This window comes from Molothrus aeneus, chromosome Z, assembly GCF_037042795.1.
Source record: "Molothrus aeneus isolate 106 chromosome Z, BPBGC_Maene_1.0, whole genome shotgun sequence".
Taxonomy (NCBI): Eukaryota; Metazoa; Chordata; class Aves; order Passeriformes; family Icteridae; genus Molothrus; species Molothrus aeneus.
In genome coordinates this window covers 7,365,765-7,391,065 of record NC_089680.1, presented here as the reverse complement: position 1 = coordinate 7,391,065, position 25,301 = coordinate 7,365,765, and the positions used below count along the sequence as shown (strand labels likewise).

Genomic DNA, 25,301 nt, shown 5'->3' with positions numbered 1-25,301 from the left:
GTGATGCTGACATTACCCACCTCCAAGGTACAACCCTGGACATGATGCATGACTAGAGATACTCTACTAAAAATAGAGTAACTAGTGCAAAACCAGTATAAAAGTAAGTTAAAAATGGGGACAAGTTAGGGAAGGTTCCACTGTAACTTCTGGGACTGACTGACTGATCAGGCTGAACCTGTCAAAACTATATGTATGGTGATTGTTTATCACAATTACTCTGAATAAGTTTTTGCAGCCAGATCCTTTCACCAGCAATCTTTGCACCTTAACCTGTCACAGTGGTCTATTACAATAATAAAAGATTATTGTTCTGTAAACTGTCCTTCAAAATGTGAGTCCTTCAGGAGCATTAACAGTGTGTAAATTACTTGAGAGTGCAGCCCCGGGAGAGGGTCTCTCTAATGCTTTTGGTGTGCATTCCTAGATCTTTCCTGAGGTGCCAAGAGACCAGATTAAGGTGTAGAAACCCTCAAAGGGGTTTTTGTGTTTCCGTGTGACCCTGAAGGAGTCAGCTGAACTACCTTCTGATCCAGTGGACTATTCACTATTCAGTGAAGAGTTGGATATTAGGAAGAATTTCTTCACAGAATGGGTGATTAAACTTTGGGAATGAGGTGCTTAGGGAGGTGGAGGAGTCACCATTCTGGAGATCTTTAGGGAAAGACTGGACATGGCACTCAGTGCCATGGTCTGGTTGACAAGGTGGTCACTCATAGGTTGGACTGGGTGAGCTTAGAGGTCTTTTCCAACCTAATTGATTCTTTGATTCTGTCCTCATAGCGGGACCCTGACAGACTGGTCGGGCACGAGTGTCTCGGCTTTCCTGGGGCGCTGGCAGTCTGATCAAACAGGAAGGGTTTGGGAAAATCTCCGTTTCCTGGGAGGAATTCCCGGACGCCCACCTTGTACTGAGCCCGCCTCGCCGCTAGGGGGCGCCACACCCTCACCACGCTGGCTCCGCAGCCATGGCAAAGGCAGAGGGGGCGTGACCAGTTTTCTGGCCGGTTGCTAAGCAACAGGGTGCCGGGGCGGGGCGGAACCGCCGCCGCAAAGCTGCGACTTTATTGTCGTAAAAAGAGAAAAAAACCGAAACCCGTGGTGCTGTAAAATGCCGTGAGGCGCGGCCGGCGGGGCCTGAGGGACAGAGCCCGGGCCCGGTCCCTCTCCATATGCCCCGAACCGCCCCGTCCCGCTCCATGTGGGGCCCTTCCTCGTCCACATCCTCCTCATCCTTCTACTATGGCCCGGAAAACAGTTAGCAGGAAGCGTAAAGCGGCGGTGGCTGCCGCCGCGGGGACCGGGGGACTCCAGGGGGAGCAGGTAAGGGGTGAGGCGGGGGGTAGGGGAGAAGCGCTGGTTCCCGGTGGTGGGAAGGGAGATAAGCGCTGGTTCCCACGGCACGGCGGACGTGCCGGTCCCGGGGAGGAAGGGGGTGACCCTGTTGTCCGACGGATGGGAAAGGAAGGTGTCCTAGGGGGTTGGGGCTCCTGGGCAGGGGCAGCCAGGGTCCCGGTGGTAGCCAGGGATGAGGAGCCCCCGGTCTCGGTGTCACCTGGGAGGGACAGCCCCCGTCCTGGTGTCATCCCAAGAGGGGCAGCCCCCAAGTGCCAGGGTCACCGGGAGGAGGAGCCCCTGGTCCCAGGGTCAGTGCCCCGCTCTGTGCCCGCGCCCCGGGGCTCGCGGTGCCCCGTTGGGCTCGGCCGTTGTTCGGTCGCTGCCGCGGAGCGATGATGGCCGGATGGCTCTGGCCCGGCCGGAGGAGGCCGAGCGCCGCGGTTGGTACTGGGGAGTCACCCGGGTGTCACCCCTGCACCTGCCAGGCTGAGGGGGAGGGCAGTGTGCGCTGCCCCTCTCCCGTTCCAAGCGCTCCGCTTTTTCCCGTGAGCATTTGGCGTACCAACGGTGCCGAACCGCCACCGACTGTCGTTATATTGTCGCCGTGTTACTCCTTTAGCAGATATTTATGTTTAATTCGCGCTGCTAAAGGCTTGTCAGCATTCCCGAGTTCGTTTCCGTGCGCTGTGTTCCAAAGGCTTCAGGGTTTTGCCGGGGATATCGTTGAATTTGAAAGAGTGGTGTCTTAAAGTTTGTTTTAGTTGCTTTATCCAGTGTCTAACTTTATTATCCACAGTACGGGTGGGATCACTCTGTTCACAAAAGGAAAAGGCTCCCGCCGGTGAAAAGGTCTCTAGTGTACTACGTGAAAGGGAGAGAGGTTCGGATGCAGAATGAGTCCAGCTACCACCGCTTGTTGCATGGATACGCAGCCCAGCAGCTCCCAAGCCTCCTGAAGGAGAGGGAATTTCACCTCGGAACACTGAATAAAGTGTTTGCCTCCCAGTGGCTAAACCACCGACAAGTGGTGTGCGGGACAAAATGCAACACGGTGAGTGCCACCTCGCTGTTTTGTTTCCCTCTTCTCTATAATTATTTCACCCCCACCCTCAAACGATGCTTAAGCATCAAAGTGCGTGGATGACCTGGGAAAACATTAGGAATTAGGAGTGGAGTCAAAATCGTTCCCGATTAACTTTCAATGAAAGCAGTGCTTAACGATGATCTATTCTTATCTGAATATGTGGCATTGTAAGCCCCAGCGAGGCACCTCTGGAAGCATCTGTGTGACCTTACAGAGCGATTTACACCTGGCTGTGGGATGAAGAGCCAACAGCGGGATTGGATCTTTCCTTTTGTCCTGCAGATGAGAAGCTAATGGACAGATATTAGTCTCTAATTGTGGCTGTCAGTTCTTGGCCAGACTTGCTGTTAAGGTTCCTTTTTTCTGTTACTCTCAATCTTATACAGTTTGGTTTTACATATGGTTCTGTGCTGATGGCTTTTAAAAGTTGTTCTAAAACTGTGGTTAAACTCGAGGTATTTGTCAGAGCAGCCAGAAATGTTCTGAGCTAAAAAAAACCAAAATATCAGATCTTCTGTGTTGCTTCTTGCCTTCATAATTATTCACTCTAAAACTGTTTCCAGTGTTTGAATAGCTTCTGTGGTTTATGTATCTTTACATGCTTCTACAAAAACTGACAACTCCTCAGGTTCTTGAAGTGATGCTTTGAAACATTTCAGGGGAATATTAAAATGGTGTCTAATCCTGTGGGATTAGTAAATGGAGGAGACCATATTTCATGGCTAGTATTCACCACCAGAGTTAGTAGCCCAAGTTCATTGGCTGAGGTTGCAATTTCATGCCAGGAGTTGTGATTGAATTAGTGCAAAATCCTAAACTGCAGGTTAGTTGGTGCCACAGATGGGAATTGAGGGTTACAAGGAGGGATTGCATAGATGCAGCAGCTCTTAAATCTCAGAGAGTATCAGGTGCTGCAATTGCTTCTTTGCCTCAAGATCCTTCTGTGCCAAAGCCATGCTCAGTGGTCTGACCAGCAAGGGTTAGTGGGCTGTTGTTTTCCATTTCTGATGAAACATTCTGAGATGTTCTGTTATTATTCACAGTTGCACAGGGAGAGGCTTTTATGTAGTAGCTCTGAAGAAGCAGGGTCGAACTGTATAAACAAAACAATCTTTTAACAGCAATAAGCTCAAAATAGGATCTCTCTGCCTACTTTCTCCACATACGTTCATCTCCTCAGCCAGTCAGCAGCCAGCATTGCTTGTGGTTGTAGAGCTGCTTACGGGAGAGAAACTCCTGCTGAAACACAAGCTCCCAAAAATCTTGCTTACTCTAGCGAGTTGACTGTGTGTTTTATAGCGTTGCCACGATTTTGCTGTGTTCTGTAACTTTTGTAGCTTGGGCGTATCTGCAGCGAAGATAAATGGGCAAGTGGGTTGTTAATGCAACCTTGCAGAAAATTGTTTGGAACCAAACAATCATGAAGCTGAAGAGGGATTCAGTAGTATTGTTGTTCCCTTTGCACATGCTGCAACCTAGAGTGTTTGTCCACAGCCAGACTTAATGTTAGAGACAGACCTCCTGTGTCATTGAGCAAAATAGTGATTGCAAAAGAAGTTCCTGAAGCATTGTGAAAGATCATATGTGAATTATGACTGCTGTAATAGCTGTACCTTGTTTGTGTTGTGCTCACATATGAACAAGTAAAGCATTAAACTCTACACTCTAATTACAAGATGTTTCTCTCTCATCTCCTTAGTGAGTGACCTATTAAAGAAAAATGCCTTTGCTGATTCTCATATGCTGAAGTTGTGGCATTCAAGTTGGGAGTAAATTGAAAACACCTTGGTTGACTTCAGCGAGGTTTGCTGCATTGGAGTTGCATTTAATTAAAGTTAATGCAAGAGAAAAATATAAACTACAGCAGTTATTTTAATCAGGGCTTGACTGTGGCTCTGACTGCTTTTAGCATTTAATTTATAAATTACCCTTCACTGTGCAGTGCCAGCAGGATTCAGTGTTCTTAATGACAAAACAAAAATACGCTCTTGTCATAGAGAAAGACGTTTGGGTTTAGTCACTCGGCAGTTACTAGTTACTATAAAAGTACTGAAGAGAATATGGAGTTTTCTGTCAATTACTCTTTTTTTTGATGACAATTATAATTTGTTCAGTTATATGGAATAACTTTTTATCTTTAAAGCTAATCAAGGGAGTGAAATAACTTTATTCTTCTCCATGGTGCTCAAGTTGAGCAGTAAATCAAATATTTCAGATATTTGTGTTCTGTAAAGGTGCATGCTTTTTCTGGTTGATTGAAAATTATGGGAACTATTGTAAGCATTCAAGCACCTAAAATTTCAAGTGAAATCACCCAGACTTTTCACCTGGGCTTTGCAGAGCCGGGATTCCTGTTTGCAAGAATTTCTTAGACCTTGCACGAAATGGGCTCCTTAATGTTTTTCCAATTCAAATGAATGAGTGGGGGTGCAGACATTTAGGGTGTGTTCTGATAGGTATCTAAATTACCAAAAACTGATGCTGTGAAGATACATAGAAGAAACTGTCTCAGAAGAAGATATGGTGTGTAATCTGCAGTCTTCTGTTCAGGCTACATAGAGAAACTTATGAGACTTAGGTAGGAGACAGGCTTATGGCAGACAAAAACATAGAACACAAAGTTCCTGTGTTTTGGTTTGGTTTTTTTTTCCTCTTTACTATTTCAGGAAATTATGAAGGATAAAGTAGCATCTAAAAAGTAGTTTCTGTAATAATTTTTCAACTTCTTTTGCTCTGTTAGTTACATGTACATGTTCAAGATATAATCCTTTCGCTAATTGCAAAGATAAAGATGAAAAACTGTTAATAACTGTATCTCATTCCCTAAATACAAAAAGCTAATTAGTTTCCAGTTGCTTGAAAATATATTTGCTTGGAATCTAGTTTGTTTTTTTTCCTTTTTCCAGGCAAGCTCTATAGGTGTATTTGTGTTGAAAAACTTCCTTTCTGAATGCTCTGAAATGGTTTCTAAGGCAGCTTTTCCCAGGCATGCTTGGGTTGGTTTCTGAATGCTGGCTGAAACCTTTTCTCTCTTTAGCAGATTGCTGTGTTTCCTTGGCTGCCCTGCTGTAGGTCACCAGCTCTCATTTCCTATTAGAGACTTTAAACTTGTCTGTTCTATGCATCTCATACAATTACAGCCCGGTCTTGTAGTCCTGGGATTGTGGTGAGAGTACAAGTTTCTCCTCTGTCTGTGAATGTGAACTGTCTATGAGGAAAATTATTTCCACTTGCTTTGCAAGTTAATGTGTCTTCTGGCTTTGCATATGTGAGGAAGCATTGAGATGACAGCTCATTTCTGATCACATGCAGGAAATGAGAAGTCCCCTCCAGTTTGTAGCTCTACTCAAAGTCCAGTGAACAGTGACTGAAACTCGGTGTAAATAAACCTTTGGTGCCTGTAGTTGATATCTCCATTCACATGTATTTCAGTGGCTCGTGACCAAATAGCCTGGTGTTGGTTTCTTGTCTGAAGAGTATTTGCTTTTCTGTCAACTGCATGTGATACTGTGTCTGTCTGGCAGTTTCTGTTCCAGGTATGGTGTGAGTTGTAGGGATGCCCTTTAGCAGACAACGTCTGTCACTTCTCCGTCCTTTGCCATCTGTCAGCATGTACTAACTGTTTCCCAGCCCCCTGAAATTAAACACAGAGGGCCAAATGCAAGTAAAAAATTGTAAATGTGATTTTGGCACTGCACAAATGCAGTAACATCAAAGTCTGTGGCTATTAGCTGGTAGTGCTTCAGAGTTCGACAGAAAGGTGGACCCTGCCTCATTTCAGGGTCTTATCTCTGGAAATGTTAATTCAAAGTCAACCAACTTGCTGGCTGCTTTTATCTCTCCTCACTTCTCAGGTGGTTTCTTTATATTGTGGATTTTTTTGCTTGAGACCCTTTCAAGGAGGATGTGCAAGGCCATTACACATTTGAGTTGCCTCTACTGCATAACCTGTTAGTAAGTTTTGTGCTAAGATCAGTGCATGTTAGCGTGGCTGGAGTAGTTGCCATTCCCTGTGATATTTGAAAAGTCATATCAGGAAGATGAAGTCCCAGGTGACTGGAAAAGGGAAGCCATTGTATCTGTCTCGAGAAGTGGTAGAAAGGAGGACTCCAGGAACTACTGACCTGCCAGCCTCCCCTCTGTGCCTGAGAAGACCATGGGATCTAGTTTCCTCTTAGAAACTCTGCTAAGGCACGTGGAGGACGGGGTGAATTGAGGCAACCAGCATGGCTTTACCAAGGGTAAATCCTACCTGACAAACCAGAGGCCTTCTGTGATGCAGTGATGGCAGGAGTGGACAAGGAAAGGGTTACAGATGTCATTTATCTGAACTTTTGTACAGCCTTTGGCATGGTCTCCCACAACATCCTTCTGTCTAAATTGGAGGGAGATGGATTTGATGGACGGACTGTTGGGTGGTGAGGCGTTGGTTGGACAATCACATCCAGAGGTGGTTGGTTGGTGGGACAAGTGGAGTCCTTCATGGATCCGTACTGGGACCAGTTCTTCAATATCTTCATTAAGGGCATAGAAGAGGGATCCAGTGCACTCTCAGCAAGTTTGATGGCAGCACCAAGCTGAGTGGTGCTTTGACACACCTGAAGGATGGGATGCCATCCAGAGACAAGCTTGAGGAGTGGGTCCATGGGAACATCATAAAGTTCAAGGTCAAGTGCTGGTGCTGCACCTGGGCTGGGACAAGCCCTGGTGCCAGCACAGGCTGGGCATGAACAGCCCCAGAGCAGCCCTGCCCAGAAGGGCTTGGGGGTGCTGGGGGTGAGAGGCTGCACATGGCCCAGCCATGGCACTCACAGCCCAGAGAGCCAAACGTGTCCTGGGCTGCATCCAGAGCCCCGTGGGCAGCAGGGCAGGGAGGGGATTCTGCCCCTCTGCTCTGCTCTGCTGAGACCCACCTGGAGCACTGCATCCAGCCCTGGGCTCCCAGCACAGGAGGGACAGGGACCTGCTGGAGAGAGCCCAGAGGAGGCCACCAAGGTGATCAGAGGGATGGAGCAGCTCTTCTACAAGGAAAGGCTGAGGGAGTTTTAGTTGTTCAGCCTGGAGGAGAGGAGGCTCTGAGAAGACCTTATCATGTCCTTCCAGTACCCAAAGGGAACTTATAAAAAAGATGGGGACAGACAAATTGAACAGGGCTTGTTGTGACTGGAGAAGAGGTAATGCTTTTCAATTAAAGGAGTCACACTAGATACAAGGAAGATTCTTAAGCTTTACCATCAGGGTAGTGACGCACCAGCATGGGTTGCTCACACAGCTGCTGAGTGCTCGATCCATGGAAGCATTCAAGGACAGGTTGGACAGAGTTCTGAGTAATCTGGTCTAGCTGATGTCCCTGCTTGCTGCTGGGCACTTGGACAAGACAACCTTTAAGAGCTCCTTGCAACCCAAACCATTCTATGCTGCTTTATTTTGATCTTCAGCAGAAAGTGGACATACCATGCCCGTTTAGTAAAGTGTCCATGTTTCTTTGGGGCTTGGCATATATTAGTAAATCTGTATTGCTACAGAAAAAAGAAGCTGATGCCGAGTGTTTTCCCACCTGCACATTTTGGCTAGCACTGGCTATGGAGCTTGCCTAGTGCGTGTGGCTAGGGAGTCATCTGGATCAGCTTGCTGCTTTGTGTGCAGACAGGTTTTCTTGTAGGGTTAATTTCACCAAGGCAGATACAGTGGACCTTGCAGCTACTTGAGCACTAGTTATTGTCACAAGGGTGATGAGACTGTTTAGGTAAGGTGAGGTGGAGGTGGATGGTGAGGAGGAGGCATGTAGATTCTCAAAAGATAGGCTTAAGCCAGTTGTGAAACTTGAACGTGATTGAGTCTCTTTTAGTGACTGTTTTTAGCAGGGCAGTGTACTTATGTTGGGTTTCTTTCAAAAGTTACTATGAATGACAAGAATGTGCCCATGGTTTCTGAGAGCACTGTGTGAAGAGCTGGTGCACAGAGCATGTTGTGAGCTCTTGCATGAAGAATGAGCAGTCTCTTTCATGCATATTATTTGTGCCTTTTAGATCTCCATCCATCCTGCTTGTGTAATAAAAACAGGATGGCACCCTTTAGTTTTGTTTTGATTGATTTGTACAACCAACTAAAAGATAGGGTAGGATTTGGAACTTTTCATCTGCTGTTTTTTGTGCAGGGGGAGCAGCTGAAGACACGAGTCTGTGCTGCCTTGAAATGGCATTCATAGACCTCTCTTTTAATCTTGCTGTTTGAAGTGAATGCTTTCAGTTGAAGATACATGGGAAGGGAATTTATCTGTATTGGATTGTTAGCTTTCTGGGTGTTTCTTCCCCCTAAATTATTGTGTCCTGAAAGGCAGGCCAAAAAATGAAAAAACCTGCTAAACCGTTCTGCTCTCAGTATTGCATATAAGAGTATGATGGGTTTTGCAGTTCATACTCTCATCCTTGGATACTCTGGATGCATCCTTGGATAAAGACTGCCACAGTCTTTACTTTTGGCAAGTTGATTAATGAACTTCCCTCATCAGTGAAGCGAGGTAGTTCCTTAATTAACTTGATCCTAAGCAGGTTGGACAGCCAAGAGGACAGCCATATAGTAATTGCAGGGAAGCCATTTGCTAAAATGACTTCTCACCACTTCTGCAGGCTGAAAGAAAAATAAGTGTACAGCTATCAGTCTCTGCAAATGTGCAAAGATCATGAAGTTTTATGGCTATAAAACTATAGTTTTATAAACTATAGTTTTAAAACTAAGACTTAAAACTAAGTCAGCTGTAGTACCTAACCATGCTTGTCTGCCTTGATCATAGCACTTTTGCAAGCTGTGCATCCAAACTGCTTTAAAAAAAATAGGGGAAATGGTTTTCTCTCTTCTGTGTCATCCAGGCTGTTTCCTTGTTAGAACACAGTTGTCTGGCATAGATCATGGCAGCTGAGTCTGCTGTGTTTCTCACAGATGAAGTGTGGTCCTTGCACTTCGGCCAGATGGCTGAAGCAATCCAGATATCAAGGTAGATCCTTGATGTTAAGTTGTTTGACATAGTAAAGATTGACATGCATGTTTTATTAGAAGGAAGAACCAAATTTGTGCAAAGCTTAAAATCAAGAGACAAATACATGCAATTCAGTGTTTGGAGACTGGTGGAGTTTTTTTTATGTCCAGTGAAAACATTGTGGGCTGGGTTTTAGTTTCTATATAATGAGTAGCTGGGGAAAAAATTCTTATTTCTCTTTGAAATAACTGAACCATACAGTAATTTTCTCTGTTATCAGGACTTCGTCAAGACTTTTAATGTCTACACTGCTTTGAAGTTGTTGGCAGATGTACTCATTTCAACAGCTGAAAATATTTTGTATTTTATTTACTCTGGTGTCTTTAAAACTCCTGAAATTGTGTGGAATTTTCTGCATTCTTAGCTGGGTTCTTCTCTTGTTTCTTAACATTTCTCCCTTTTTGGCTTTAAAAATGTCTGTCGACTGTGGCTTATCTTGGCTTCTGTTTGCTGGATTTATAGGGATGATTTCTGGGCAGCCAGAGGTGCAGCTTTCAAGTGTGAGGTTTTGCTTCCTGTTATGCCCCAGGTGGTGTAAGAATCTCTGTGTGTAGGCAGTGGTTGCTTATTTTACTCAAGGGAGGTGATGGTTGTTTTTAAACTACTCAGTGGCCAAGTTCCTTACCAGGCAAGTGGAGAAGTTACTGCTCTGACCTTTACATCCAAAACAACATAGCAAGTCCCTTACATGTGCAAAGTTTAAGTTCTTTATCTTTTTAGTCCAATTAGTTTAGAGTTTAGGTAAAAGTAGTTTGCATTAGAGTAAGTTTTAATTAACCAACACAGGTGTATGACGAGGGTGTCAGACTGGAGAATGCAAAGGGGTTTTAATTTCATTCGTCCTACCAGTTGACTTGCACTTCCAGTTGTGAATCTCTTACAGCTGAAGCACAATTCTTCTTAGTCAATGAACATCCTTAGGTGTGGATGTGTTTTCCTAATTAGTACAACATTAGGACCTGCAGTTTAATCCTAACTCATAAACTGTTAACTTTTTTAAGGTTTTGGATATTTTTCAGTAGTTTAAGGAGGATTGGGGAGGGAATTGGGCATTTCTGCTGGAAAGAAATACTGGAGATGAAGGGAGATATGCACTCACGTGGAGAGGACAAGGGAAGGTGAGAGGAGAGGAAATGACTGATCCTGATTCTTCAGTGCAGGTGTTAATTTTCAGGTGGTTAGGGCAGAAAGACTGCTGTGTGCATTGTGTTCTTACCAGCTGTATCCAGCAGTGAAGGCTTTGTAAGGCTTGGGAAGAGTGAGGAGTGCCTCCCTCCTCCTCAGCTACACCACAGCTGTTGCCAAACACCACATGTTTGTGCAAAATAAAAAAGTAAACATGAAAATGTAGTCTCTGTAGGAATCATCTGTTTGTGCAAAACTGCTACTTACAATCAGTTGCAGAATGAAGTTGATGCATAATTCTAGACACAACACACAAATAGCAACAAGTGGATTTCATCTTTTCTGTGGAATATGTGTAACATACCATACTTTATTAGGTTTTGATAGGATGTTAGTATTCTGCTAGTTCAGTACATCAAGTAATAGATATGCCGCTAAATTATCTTATGTTATTATGTTATTTTTCCTATGCTTTTATTAAAGAACAGATCTACACTCTGTAAGAGTTCACCAAAAGCAGCTTGTATGTATAACTTCTCTCTAAGAACCTCTAGATTTTCTTCTGGTCATCTAGAAATGTCTGACAAAGGATTTTAGAACAATTTCCTTAAGGTGTGTATTTTAAAAATTTGTATTGAGGGTTTTTGTTGTTACTGTTAACATCTTTGGTTCACTTCCAGAGGTTTTGAAACAACATTCTTGGTTATAGAAGTAACAGACTAAAGATGATGTTGAATTTAAGTATAATCCTGGGCTATGAATTCTAGATCACTTGCCTTAGTGCTAAGTCAGCTTCAGATCCTCCATTTTCTTGCTGCACTCATGTTCCCTCACAGGGCTTTGTCTCCTCTGTTAGACCTATTTGACTGTCAGTGCAGCTGCCCTCTGAGCACCATCTGTGAAATGACCCAGCCCATGAGCCTCCCAAATGAAAGTGCACTTTGGCAGGCAATGTAAACCTTTGTTCTGGTTTAAACTGTAACCTCGTGGTTGCATATGTCTGAACTGACATAATGCTGGGCATAGGGTCTGTTTGAAGAGTTGTAAGGCTTTATAACATTTTTCTGACAAGGTGTCAGTGACATACTGCTCTAATTTCTTGTCTTTTTGTGGGATGAGTTATATAGCTAAATATCTTTCTTTCAGATGTTCACACAGGCCGTACTGTATTTAGTTACTATTCTCTGTTTATCACCAGAAAATAAATTCCACTTGCATAAACTGTCAGTCTGCCCAAGCCAAAACTTTATGGTGTGTTACTTGGGAGGCAGGAAGAATCATGCTAAGTTCCATGGGGCTTAATGGCTCTTTTGAGGTGGGTTTTTTCCTTCACTGTGGTAGGTGGAAATTGAAAAACAATATTGTTTTGTCGTACTGAACAGGGAAAAGAGTTTTATATTCAAGGTCTTTTTATTCAGGTGGGAAACCTCCCATGACAGATTTCTCTCCTCTCCCTTCCATTACTGTGAAAATGAAATTGGATGATTGATATAAACCCACTGTAATTGTTACTTAACCTGTTTTGAGAAGGAATCTATGCATTTTTCAGCAATCCTTGAAGCATTTGTGGATTTCAACTCAAAAAGAAAGTTCAAAATAGGGAGGATATTTGACCATCTTGTTTTTCTTATCTGTTTTTTTTTTTTTTTCCCCCAGTTATTTGTAGTAGATGTCCAGACTGGTCAAATTACCAAGATTCCTATCCTGAAGGATCGTGAGCCTGGCATGGTGAACCAGCAGGGATGTGGCATTCATGCCATTGAGATCAACCCCTCGAGGACCCTCCTGGCCACAGGTGGAGACAACCCCAACAGTCTTGCAATTTATCGTCTGCCTACACTTGATCCTGTCTGTGTGGGAGATGTAAGTGGGAGTATCTGGGGAAAATTTATTCTCTCACTTAAAAAGTAACCATTTTGAAGTGTGTTTGATCAGAGCAAGGTTAATATTTAGGAGTCTTGTAAGGAAGTAAAGTTCTGAAAACATTTCTGATTGAGTTGTCATTTCTGTTGTGGTATCTTAAATATAATTGAGTACTCAAACATGCAAGTGGATTTTCAGGGCTTTGGGTGAGATTTCTTCATCACCTTCATTCAGGTCTACTTTAGCTTACTTTTCAGCACGAAAAATGTAACAAAATCCTAAGTATTAAAGTCTAACTGTGGTGATGAGCTCTGAAACTATTAATAGTGAAAAAGCTCTTTTGAGAAATGAAAAATATGTTACAAGTTTTTAATTTTTTCCCCTTATCCCAGTGCAGCTTCTGGATGTATTATTCCAGAGATGGAACTTGGTGTTGAAGATTAGTTCTGACCTTGTGGCTTGTGGCAGTTTGATATTAACTGGTACTGGTTTTATTTCTGAAACATCCTGAGGCCTTTTTAAAACAACCAGTCTTTAAAAAAACAGGCTGGAGGATATAGTAGTGTCCTGTGAGTGCTTCTCTCTCATTTCTCCTTTTTATTCAGAATTTCATGTAGTGTTAACTGCAACAGCAGAGGTCAGGTCAGAGTTTCTGCAGCAGCAGATAACCAGCTGGAGCAAGACTTGACTGAAGATTTGCATGACTTGCTCTTAATTTTTGTCACTTTTTAGCTTTTTAAACAAAACTAGAGTCTTATGGTCCTTTTTTTCCCCCACAGGTTTCTCACACACTAAAGAAAAGAGTCTTGAAACATTAATCTTAGGTCATGCATTGTAAACATAATATTTTGGTTACTTTTTATAGTAGGATATGTGTTAGAAGAAAAAAATCCTAACAAATAGATACTTTACAGAAGAATGCTGCTTTCAGAATAGAAAATGTGAGAATTCTGGAAATTCTTAGAATTTAGATGAATTTTTTCTTGGTCAGAGGCCTGTTTTTCCAAGACCTGTTTTTTCTTTATTAATTGCACACTTCAAAACCCGAAAAGGTAAAATTACTGCTAGGTACTTGAAGTGTTCCAGCTTGATACTGGAATCTTATCTGTATACTTTTAATGTAGGTCTGTCCTTCTGAGCTTGTACTAAAAATTGAAGTGAAGAATACTTGTCTGTTTTGAGACTGCTCTTGAGTATAATGGCACAGAAAAATCGGTCTTTCTTCTTTTAGGATGGACACAAGGACTGGATTTTTTCAATTGCATGGATCAGTGATACTATGGCTGTTTCTGGTAAAATCATGTTTTTTCTCTTGAGTTTTTTTTTTGTTGTTGTTTACTTGTGTTTTAAGCTTTCCTTCTCTCTGAATGTTCTAGTGATGCACAGTATTTGATAAGTGTTAGGAAAGCATCTCTGTGGGGGCATTTAAACACTTCCTGGACTTAGTAGAGTGCTTCATTTTATTTTGTTGTTGGGCCTTAGTCTAGATCTGATTTTCCTAGTATTAGAATATTATTGTGTTTCTAGTGAAGGGGATGTTTGAACACAATGAGTCACAGGAAAAGATTCCACATAAGAGGAGTAATTTCAAGAGGGATGTTGGTTATTGGTTAATAACTTCAGAACACTTGAGATCAATATCAGTTTCCTGAAGTCATGTGAAAGAGTAATTAATGAGAACTCAGATTGTTTCATCAAGCTCTCAGTACAGTTCTTTGTGTATGTGTATATGTATATATGCACTTACACTATGGCAGTCAATACAGAAGGCTGTAATAGAGAAACTCAGTTAATGACTTTTGGTGACTAGTTGGATAATCAATGTAACTTCATAAAGAATTGCTTAGGTAAAGGCAAAAATAGTAATGTTTTGTTGCATTAATTCAGCAGTTTACTGCCTTTCTGTGCTGAAAAGGTGTACTGTTCTGTACTCAGAGTTGTCAAACTGCAGGTGAGAGAAAATCATAATAGTCTTACATAAAAGTCACATGTTTGAATTGGTTTAGTTTAGTAGGATTTTTCTTCCAAATCCAAAAAGCTAATTCTGGAATTTCATTTTTGAATTTAATATAAAACTTGATCCTGCAGGTCTCTACCCTAAATATGTACAGCAGTTCCCTCACATTCCAGCTAGTAAGCTTGAAGAGAACAGCACAGATGATTACAGGTGTCCAGGGGAAAGATAAGGGCCTGATAGATTGCATAGCATGTGAGATGGAACTGATGGAAAGGTCAGGGGTGGATGTGTGAGTGGAAGTGTTCTCTACTGCCATATTCTCTGCTGTGGTGCTTATAGCAGGCTGGATGTAGGTTCCAGTCTGCACATCTCAGACACCAGGGAAAACTCATTGAAAGCAATTAGCAAGACTGGTTTCTAAACTGAATTCTTTAGAACTCACTGACAACCCTAATTAAGAGTGAAAAAAAGACAACTAACTTCTGACATGGCTTTAATTGTACAGATTTCAATTACATCTGTATCTGAAAGTGTTAAGCAGAAATACTTGAACTCCACTCCAGACATTGAGGATATAGCAAGTATTTTTATGGCAAAAGGCTTCAGATGAGATGAATAATTCCCAGGATGGCATGAGCTTATGGTAGCAAATGATACTCTGCTTGGCTTCAGGACTAACCAGTTGAACAACATACATGGACTTTTTCCCCTGCCAGGGCTATTAAAAGGGACAGCTTCCTCCGAAAGTATGTCAAGATGTTTAGAAATTTTACTGATGAGTATTCAGCCTCCATAACAAACAAGATTAGGTGCAATTAAAACCAATGGCATGTGATGGAGTGGCAAGATGTTGTGCTGCTGGATGCAAGTGCCATTAGGATGCTCCTTTTTGTATTTTTCTCTAGTAGGTGATAGTGGCAGATGCCTGAATCCGTCTGTGAGGGGCAAAGCCACCTGTGCTGTGCTGGACCACTCCTGTTGCAACAAGATGTTTTGCTTTACTGTCTTTGCAGCTTCTCCCCTATGAGATAGCAAAGCTGATAAGTTTGATAGCCTCATATAGATATATAGCTTTTCTGGCATCTTCATTATTAATTTCTTTTGACAGAATTTTTCACTTTATGTAAAGAAATTGAGGTACTTGTCAAATCTGTCAGAGCTGACTTAGATGGAAGTGAGTTGTCTGAACACCAGAAGAGATGTGTATAAGGTCTTGGATTAAGTCTGTATTGATCAGTGAACCAGAGGCATTCAGCTTTCTTGATCCAGTGTTCTTAACATTAGTGATTCATATCTTAGATGAATGTCTTCCAATTTAGTAGAAAAATAAAATGAGTTATTGTCTGTTTAAGCTAAGTTACATTCTTTAAGAAAGAAGTGGCACAGGTTTTAGTGAAATAATTTTTCTGATAGATTTAATCCAAAGTGGTACAACTGTGATTAGAAATAAATGTTTGTGTTCAGCTCACAAATTACTGTGTACTCAGCCATAAGCATACTGACAGAAATCAAGTAAACCCAAATTGGCATAAACCCAGCTGAGGTTTTTGTGGAGATATTTTGCATTGGTTTAACAGACTGGTTTACCAAGGCTGAGAGTGACAGGCTCAGGCTGAAGCTATATTGTTCAGTCACTTCTGAGTTCATTCTGTATATGAGATGATGGTTGTTGCACAGGGTTGTGGGTTTTGATGCATCCTAATTAGTTTAAAAATATATGAGATGGTCTGGCTGCTTGGAAACCATAGAGACAGCTGACAGTGAGTTCATAACATTCTGAACTTTACAGCTCAGTAAAATCATCCTTTTGTTAACATATGGGCTAACTAACAGCGTGTTCTGTTAGATTAAACTAAGAGTATCCTTTTTTTCAGACCCTATTGATTAATCCTTTTCTTAGAAAAGAGGAGTTCTGTATATGTGGAATGGACTATTCATGTGTGGACTATTCATCAGGTTCCCGGGATGGTTCGATGGGTCTCTGGGAAGTCACAGAGGATGTGTTATCCAAAAGTGATGCCAGGCACAATCTCTCTCAAGTTCCTGTCTATGCCCACATAACACACAGCGCTCTGAAGGATATCCCCAAGGAGAACACCAATCCTGACAATTGCAAAGTCCGAGCATTGGCTTTCAACAATAAGAACAAGGTCAGTAAGACAAGGAAAACAGTTGAGAAGTCCTAAAACTGTCCCTGTGTATAGGAAAAACTAAAAAGTTAGCTAAATAGAATATGCCATAGTAGCAAGTTAATATGTTTTTCTCTGATTATTTTGCATCCTTGTCTTTTGAGGCAGTGGTTTTAATCTGCAACGTCTGCTTCTGCCCCAAGTGAATGGAGGAGTCCAGAAGGGAAAAAAAAACAACTCCAGACATTTTAGAAGGCAAAGTTTTCCTGTGGGTTTGATTTTAGATTTGCATCCTAAGCAAGGGAGTAAAGAAATATTTACAAGAAGCCAAGAAAGCACCAAAACATCTCTTGCAGCTTGAATCCCATTCTTTAGTGCTCTTTCTGCTTTCCTTCACATTCTGTGAAGACCAGCTAACATTTAACAGTTCCTGTTTCAATGGCTGAATCCTTTCTGTATTGCTCAGCAGATGAGGTGACTGACTCACAGGGCAGGCACTAGCGCATGCTTTGGGGTTATTTTGGTTGGTTGGTATTTGACAAACAGTAAAGGTCAATCTCCCCCATCCTGATCTCCTGTTATTACTAGTGGGTGTAGCAATTCATAGCAATTCATCCTTCACCACTTTTTTTTTCTCCCCTCCTGCACTCAAAGAACAGAAGAGGTCTGAAGCAAAGGTGGGAGTGCTGTCTGAAGCACAGTGATCCTGTAGGCTTTATTTTTCACAATAGCTGTTAGCTACTCCTCCATGATTGAAACTTGATGTAACTTTTTCAGTAGAGTAGTGCCTGAAACTTCCTTGAGGGTTAGAATCAGTGTGGGACCTGCTGAAGAGAATTGTCAACTCTAGATTGTACTGTCTCATAATTCATTATTTGATTGCCTAGCAAAATTTATAGTTTTGAAAGTTATTATTTACTCTTTTGCTAATTTAGATTCTACTTGACACCTGAAGTACTGTATACCATTCTATGAAGATCAGTATAAAATAAAAATTATCTTGATAGAGCCTTTACAGGATTATGGATGAATTCAATCCAGACTCTGCAGCCTGCCTAGATTAGAGTATGAGTTTGTAAGGATAGCTATAATACAGAAACTAACTCTCTTCTTTTTATTTTCCTTCTAATAGGAGTTGGGAGCTGTGTCCCTGGATGGGTATTTTCATCTTTGGAAAGCAGAGCACACGCTGTCAAAGGTGCTTTTCTGTTTGTTGGAGTTAAACTTCAAAAACTGCAAGCAGTTAAGGCTGTTCACTATTCTTGATTTCCTTCGAATACTTGAAGAGCAGCAGTGTTTGTAAAACACTTTAAAGTTCTATGTAAAATGAAATGTCCTGAAATTTTAAGCTTGAAGAGGAGAGAAGCTCCACACTTCCCTTAATTGAGAGGACAGGAAGCATTCTTAACTTTCTGCTAGTTTTGGGTTAGCTGAAGTGAAATGTTGCATGGAGTACGGTGGATACTTGATCAGTAGAATTCATAAAGGAAGTTGCATTTATTTAAGTGTAATGGCAAATCACACCTAATGAATGTGATATGCTTTTTCAGCTGAGAGCTGAAGTTGCTGTGCACCTGCTAAAGATATAGCAGCAGCTTAGAAGGATCTAAAGCAATTTATTGAAATGTCTATTTTTCTTGGCTTTGGCCTTTATTGTCTCAGTTTGCTTCAGATAAGGCATGCCATTGCTTTCAGGATTTTTCCTTCTGGGTCTTATTTTTCACCTGCATTTTGTGTTTTATTTCCTTGCAGCTTCCTAGAACATAGTTTACAAAACTGTTTTGTTAAGACCTTCGTCTTTTCTTGTAACAGTTTGATTTTTATTTTTTCTCTTTCCAGTTACTTTCCACAAAGTTGCCATACTGCAGGGAGAACGTGTGTTTGGCTTATGGTCAGGAGTGGTCAGTGTACGCAGTGGGATCACAGGCACATGTCTCTTTTCTGGATCCAAGGCAGCCTTCTCACAATGTTAAATCCGTCTGTTCTAAAGAACGAGGCAGCGGTAAGAAACCTGTGAAAGGTGCTTCAAATGGTTTGCTTGCAGAAGTAGCTGTTAAAACTGTGGTCAGTCAAGCTTCTAATGCACAGGAAGCACTTTTTAGTGATTGGCTAAATAATTAGCAGTTCATGTATAGATTTGGGTTTGTGACAGTATACGTGGAGCAACCAACAAACCACATGTGACCAGCTTTGAAATCTAATGAAGGGCAACATCACTGCCATTAGGAGCAACTCAATTGTAAACCATCCAGATATTACTGAACTTTCAAAAGTGTGCATTTTTACTTCTGTGTATTTTTTACTGGCTCTTATTCTGTTTTTTATCATCTCAAAGCAAATGTAGTCTTTTAACCACTATTTATACTGTTCTTGCATTCTTCTCTATGAATTAGAAAAAAGGTATGTTGTCTGCTTTGTGCTACCTTATTGGGAGTATGTGCTGTGAGGGAAAGCTTGCTTTGTAATTTTAAAGCCATGACTGAGGCTCCTGATTTTCTGTGTGATTTGAATGCTATTTCCTTTTCTCATGCATGCAGTATGTCCAGTTGAACCTTATACCAGGGCCAGGCCTGAGGGCTTGCAAAGTGCATGGTCCCATAAAGCTCTCTCCCTATTTTTACTATCAGGCATGAGAAGGCACAGTGAGTCCTATATTAATCCCAGACCAGTAAGTTGCAGTCCTTACTTAGCTTGTCTCTGGGCTTCCATCTCTTCTTCAAGCAGGTTACCAGAGGAGGACGTATGTCGGCAAAGATTGGAAAGTTTTATTTATGCAGTTACTGAGCAGTGTTGTCCAGATCAGTGTCAGGGTCTGTTGCTTTCAGTTATGGGAGAAGTATGTATAATGTCAGGAGAAATCACCTGAACATCTTACCAGCAAGACTGCTTGTCCTCACTTGCTGTTAGTGAGGATTCTGTCCAGGTCCTCACCCAGACACTGCAGTGTGGTGCCCAGTGGTGGCTGCTGCCTGAAACCTGCCTCAAGATGTGATCTTCCATATTGGGGAATAATATGTATAGGGAATATTTTGAGGGGTTTCTCCAGTTCATGTCTGGAGAAAGCCTTTGTTCAGGGCTGTTTTCTCTTCTGCAGAGTAGGTGCATCTTTTTATTTGGCATGGTGGTGGAGGCACATAAATAACAGTAATTTCCAAGATACGAGTGTTTCCACTTTATATTGATCTCCCTGGGACTTGGAGTGGTGTAGCACTTTTAGAAAACAGGGTCTTTATTGATCTGTGGACTAAAATCTGATTTCAAGTGCTTTGCAGTGGTACCTGAATGTGCTTTAAGTTTCCAAATGCACCTGCTGAATGTGGTGAGTCCATGTTAACTTCAGTTCACTTGTGTTGTATACAAAAGCCGGTCACAGAAAGGTGGTGGCTCAGTAAGGCTGGAGCTGGCTTTCCTCTGCTGTGACCCTGTTTACACAAGAAAGCAATGAACGCTTTTTCGTACATCTTGTAAATGTTGTTTTTCATAGCAGCTGTAAAGGGAAATGCGCACTTTGGACAGTAGCACTTGATCCACAGAAGCAATTGCTCTCTGCTTGACTGGCCTGCAGAGCCATGTTATGTGCCCTGTTCTTCATGTCCTGAAGGCAGCAGACAGAGCTTGTATGGCATAGACTCTGATTTCTTGTTTAGGACATTACACTACATCTTCATTTCTTTCTGGGATCTGTAGACCATTCCTGCAGCATGGGAGTGAGGTTCAATATACTTACCTAAATTACCTAGGTCCACAGGTGGTAGTGGGCTGGGAGTATAGAACTTACTGTGATAGGTTCTAGGCACACAGGCTGTACTTTTAGCTTGATGGGAATGATTAATCTGAGGTACTTCAGCCCCTTAGGAGACAATCTGAAATGCTGTTTTTGAAAACCTATTCTAAATACTTTCTGAGTAGTGGGTACATCATGGATTTCTTCAGTAAATTTCTTTGGTTAGAGAAAGATCCACAGTTCTTCTGCATTTTATAGCTTTCTATGAATACATTTAATTGAAAAGTAAATGCCATCTGCCTTGATACTCCATCACCTGTTTGTGAAGTAAGTGTTCTCCTGGTGGCTTGTCCAGATCACTTCTTGGAGCAAAAATAAGAGTAGGTCCACTCTTGTGCCTTTCTTCTCTTATCCAAGTGACTGCTCTTGCTGACTGCAGAGGGCTTAAAGCTTTCTGTGTTTCTTTGCCAGAGCCAGATCTGTGTGATAGAGGTGGGGGGAAGGTCTTCTGCTATCTTAAGTGCATTTGTAGCTCTCTGAATTAAAGTGAAGATTGTTATATGAATCTCATCATCTACTTCAGTAGAGAGGCAGTGGTTTCCCACCTATTAAGCTCACAGCCAAGACTTCACCCCATATCTGGAGCAGGCCAATGTGGACTTGCCTTGTTCTAAGTCATCATGAATGCTGGTGGCTGTGGATGTCACATCCGGTGGCAGAGGCAGAAGGATGAGGACTTATTTCTTGTTAGGACTTGATACAGAGGGGAAGAGGAAACTCTCTGATTGCATCCGCAGCTCGGCTGTCACATGCACTGCTGGGAATAGTCCAAGATGATACAAGTTCTGTGGCATTCAGCCCTGCCTGGTGTGGTGACAACACTTGGCATGTGAATGTAGCTGACATAACTCATGTATTTCCTCTCCTGTTTGAATGCTTGTTTAGGCTGTAATTCAGTGGTACTCTAAAGAGAGCCTAAAAAGCCCTAGGGTTTATAACCTGGCATTCTGTCAAGAAGGAAGGAGAAGTGTAGATGTGGTGGAGTTTAACCTGCGTGGAAGAGTTGTTTGGAGTAGAGTGGCTACACAGAACAGTATTTGCACAATAAATGGAGATAACAGGATGTTTTGCAGGTTGAAAATTCTTGCATTCAGATTCTCCCCTAGTTCCAAGGGATCCTTGATTAGCTGAGACTTCAAATTTAGATTTTGTGAGAACAAAATGTACATTCTGTTCAATGTAATGGAATAACTGAATTGTGCTAATGTTTAGTTTGAACTGTACCTTCCCATGTACTGGTGGAACTGGTAGTGTTGTTTAGATGGCAAGAGTCCTGTTCTGTTTTCTTTCCTGGCTAAAGTGCTAAAAATGCCAGCTGCTAAAAATCAGGTGTGCTTTGAGAATATTTGAGTGGAGACAGATCAGGCTCATTAATAGTTCTGAAGGTATCTTATCAGCAAAGTGACTGGTGATTATTATGGTTACACTTGCTTACAGCTAGCCTGTTGATCAGCACAATGCACTTGGTGGCAGCTGGGACTTTCTTTTCTCAGATGGTCATTTACTGCAGGTTAGCAGGTTAGGGTGTGAGCTCGTGGAGGAAAACAGCATGATGTTCTTCCCTCTGTCTGCTGCTACGTACTTACTCTTGGTGTATTCACTTAAGGGCTTGTGCAGACAGAGCAAAGGTTCTCTGGACCCTAATTGGCTGGCAGACCTGAGGACTGGTGAGGATGAAGCTTCTTATTATGAACCATTGGTGTAGCTGATGGTCTCAAGGAAGTAGGGTAGTCACGTAGGCTATCAAAGCTGCGGTTTCAATAGCATCAGTGGGATTTGTCTGCACTGCTCTGTAGCGGTGGGAAAACTTGTGTGTTTTGGAGAATACTAGTAGTTAATATTAGACATGAAGCAACAGCACTACAGAGCCAAAGCATCCCTGTTCCTTACTGCACTGTCCATCTCTTCTCTGTTTGACAGGTATCCGCTCGGTGAGCTTCTACGAGCACATCATCACTGTGGGGACAGGGCAAGGGTCCTTGTTGTTCTATGATATCAGAGCCCAGAGGTTCCTGGAAGAAAAGCCCCCCCATGCCTGCTATGGACAGAAGCAGAAATTAGGAGGAAGTGAAATTTTGAAGTTGACAACTGGGAAAGGCTGGCTGGTAGGTAGTTTGTAGCTGTGATAGAGGTGGGGGAAGTAGACCCATTATATAGGAGTGGCATAGAGCATGAGCCAGTTCTCTTTGGACCCATTGTGTGAAATGTGTCTCAGTCAAACAGTATTCATGTAACCGGTAACTAAAACTGAAGAGCAAGAAGTGCTGTAGAATTGCTTTCTACGAAAGCTTTATGAAAAGGTACTGAAGGTTATTTGCTTGAGTGTAAGGCATAGTGATTACAGTTCTTATGCACTGATTCATAAATGAACTAGATTTTATATCTTTGGATTTTTGAGTGTAATCTAACTTGTAGTTTTCAGAACCTCAAACAGAAAATAAATTGTCTTTCTTTAAAGCCATGGTAATCTAATGTGGTACTTTTAATTGTTTGCAGTTTTAGAAACTGTGGCTTCCTGAGGTAATGCCTTGGCGGGTGCTTGAGTTTGGTTTCCTGTATGTTATCAAAAAGCAGTTAATGACTTTGTTTAACTTAGCTCTATTACCTTTTGTTGTATCAGTGCAATGTCCCCTCACCTCCCTGTTCTAATGTTTGACCTAAATGTTCTCAGAAAAAGGTTCAGGACAACTCAAGTATCTTTTAGTCGACTTTTATGAAGCTTCAAGATTGTTAAGAGAAAATACCCCTTTTTAGGCTCTAGAAGCTACCTAATGCTTTTGTGAAACAGGGTTTTGGGTTTTTTTGGCAACAATAACAATCTAAACTTTCCCTTAACAGAACCATGATGAAACCTGGAGGAATTATTTTTCTGACATAAATTACTTCCCAAATGCTGTTTACACCCACTGCTACGACTCGTCTGGAATGAAACTGTTTGTGGCAGGAGGCCCTCTTCCATCAGGACTTCATGGGAATTATGCCGGTCTCTGGAGCTAATGATACTGATCATTATGATGCTGATCTTTACACAGATTTCCACTTTTCTTTTCATTTTTTAAACAACAAAATTGTGTGATGCCATTGATTCCTGATTTAAACACGTTATTTTTTGGCAGAGTTTTCTGTTGGTCTCCAACAGTTTTGTACATCTTTTTGAACTAGTTTTTTGCTTTAACCTCCTTGATCCTTTATATGGAGGGGTTTTGAAATCCTTTTTTATTGTATTTTCTCCAAATGACTCTTCCCTCCATTTAGGCTGGCTTGGCCATGTGTCCCCTCCTCTACTTTGCTGTGAGGTAGGATTTCTTTCTTATAGAGTGGTTGCTCCTGAGCTTTCTGTGAAAGTCTTGGGGCTGCATGTGTGCAGGTACTTTGTGTTAGTTACATTACCTGGAGTGAGGACTACTTGTAATTAAAAGCTATGAAAAATATTTATAAGAGATAAGCTACTACTTTATCTGGAGAGCCTGGCCCTGGCCTGGGCTGATCATATTTTTTAAAAGTACAAGTCTAATGACACTGTTTTTACATAGAGGGATATGGTAATTTTAAGCTGTACTAACTGGAGCCCAGGGATGGATTCCTTAGGGGTATTGCCCATCAAATCCAAAGTGCAGGAGTTTTTAAAAATGCATTTGTGTTTGAATGGTAGTTTTCAGCAGTGCTCGGAGCAAAAATTGGTCTGTTTCTTCACTGCCCGTCCCAGGTATTGGCTTGCACAACTGGAGTTTGTATAGGCTGTTCTGCAGCATGGCTGTTGCAGGGTGACATTACACTGAGGGCTGCAGAGATGCTGAGAGGAAATGGAGGCTAGTTATTCAAAATGAACTAAATCTGTCTGTTCTCCAGATGAAATATGGTTTCTAAGTATGCTTGTTAGGGTAGCTTATAATCTCTTCATAAACTGCCTAAAACCTCGGACCTTTTTTATCCCACGTTGTGGAAATTTTTCCCCTTTTTGCTGTTCTGGTTGGCCATCTGCTCAAAGAAGCCAATGGAATAAATTATTTTTTTCACCCAGACTAAAGAGTGCATCTCAGACTTTACTAATGCAAGTGAGCAGCTTTCTGCATAGGAGGGTATCTTGGTGTTCCCTCACTTTGCGCTAGCATATGCTGTAGGAGAGGCTCAGGCTTTTCCAGAATCCCCTGCTGCCTTCTGTGTTCAGACTCCCTCCAGCTTCACCTGGCACTGGGAGGGGATAACAGGTCCAGTGCCCTTCAGGTCCAGCTGTGAAGTGTGTGCCTCCCAGGGTGATGGTCTTACACAATACTCAGCTAAAATGCAAGACTCCAAGGTGTTCCTCCTTTTGGCAGGCACCAGACTCTCAGCTTATTAGTGATGCCTCTGTTCTCTGCTGGAATTAATGCCTTTCCCCTGCCATTGGTGGAGCAAAGTGTGCCTGTGCCTCAGAGCTTTGGTGCCACATGAACAGTTGATTGGAACTGAGAGGAAAGACGAGGCTGGGACATGCTCTGTTCTCCCATCTCTGTGAGAGATCATAGCTACCACTGCAGTTCCTGCCCACAGTCCAGAGTAATCTGCATTTATCTTTACAGTCTCTCTCATCTTCAAACTAGTATCTTCATCAGTAACACCAAGCAGTCAGCATCAGGCTTAAGTTCCAGCTGGTATGGAGACCTGGATGGAAATTCTACAAGGAGTGTGCAGGTCCCTCTCATTGGGGTGGAAATCCTGGCAAGAGAAGAACTCTCTCCCAGGTGTGCACCTATCCCAGAAGTATAACTAGCACTGAGCATTAACACAGGTGCTTCACAAGTAGATCTTCCAGTGTTTGATAATACCATTGTGGCCTGGTTGCATAAACAGCATCAGTTCAAGGTACTGTGTGTATGGCTAGACAGGCTTTTCTCTGAAAAGGTAAAATTATATACCATGAGATAGCTGCTTTGGCTATTTTAGGGGCTTAGAAAAGTGGAAATATATGAAGAAAAACAAGTCTTGGAGAAGAATGGCAGGATTTG

At 42.1% G+C, this 25,301-nt stretch overlaps 1 protein-coding gene across 1 annotated transcript; it reads left to right on the top strand.

Annotated features, from left to right (window-relative positions):
• The first annotated feature begins 1,147 nt into the window (after positions 1–1,147).
• Positions 1,148–25,028, top strand: DCAF12 (DDB1 and CUL4 associated factor 12). Its single transcript, XM_066569197.1, has 9 exons — positions 1,148–1,323; positions 2,135–2,389; positions 12,240–12,446; positions 13,678–13,738; positions 16,360–16,553; positions 17,665–17,730; positions 18,372–18,534; positions 22,237–22,421; positions 23,155–25,028. The coding sequence occupies exons 1-9, from the start codon at positions 1,243–1,245 to the stop codon at positions 23,311–23,313; spliced, it is 1,371 nt and encodes a 456-aa protein (XP_066425294.1). The 5' UTR covers positions 1,148–1,242; the 3' UTR covers positions 23,314–25,028.
• Positions 25,029–25,301: the final 273 nt, after the last annotated feature.

Excerpts from the sequence above, each read along its gene's own strand:
- DCAF12 (XM_066569197.1), top strand. The coding sequence starts at position 1,243 with ATGGCCCGGAAAACAGTTAGCAGGAAGCGTAAAGCGGCGGTGGCTGCC. Across the intron at positions 13,739-16,359 it reads TGATACTATGGCTGTTTCTG|GTTCCCGGGATGGTTCGATG; the intron begins GTAAAATCATGT and ends ACTATTCATCAG. Across the intron at positions 16,554-17,664 it reads CTTTCAACAATAAGAACAAG|GAGTTGGGAGCTGTGTCCCT; the intron begins GTCAGTAAGACA and ends TCCTTCTAATAG.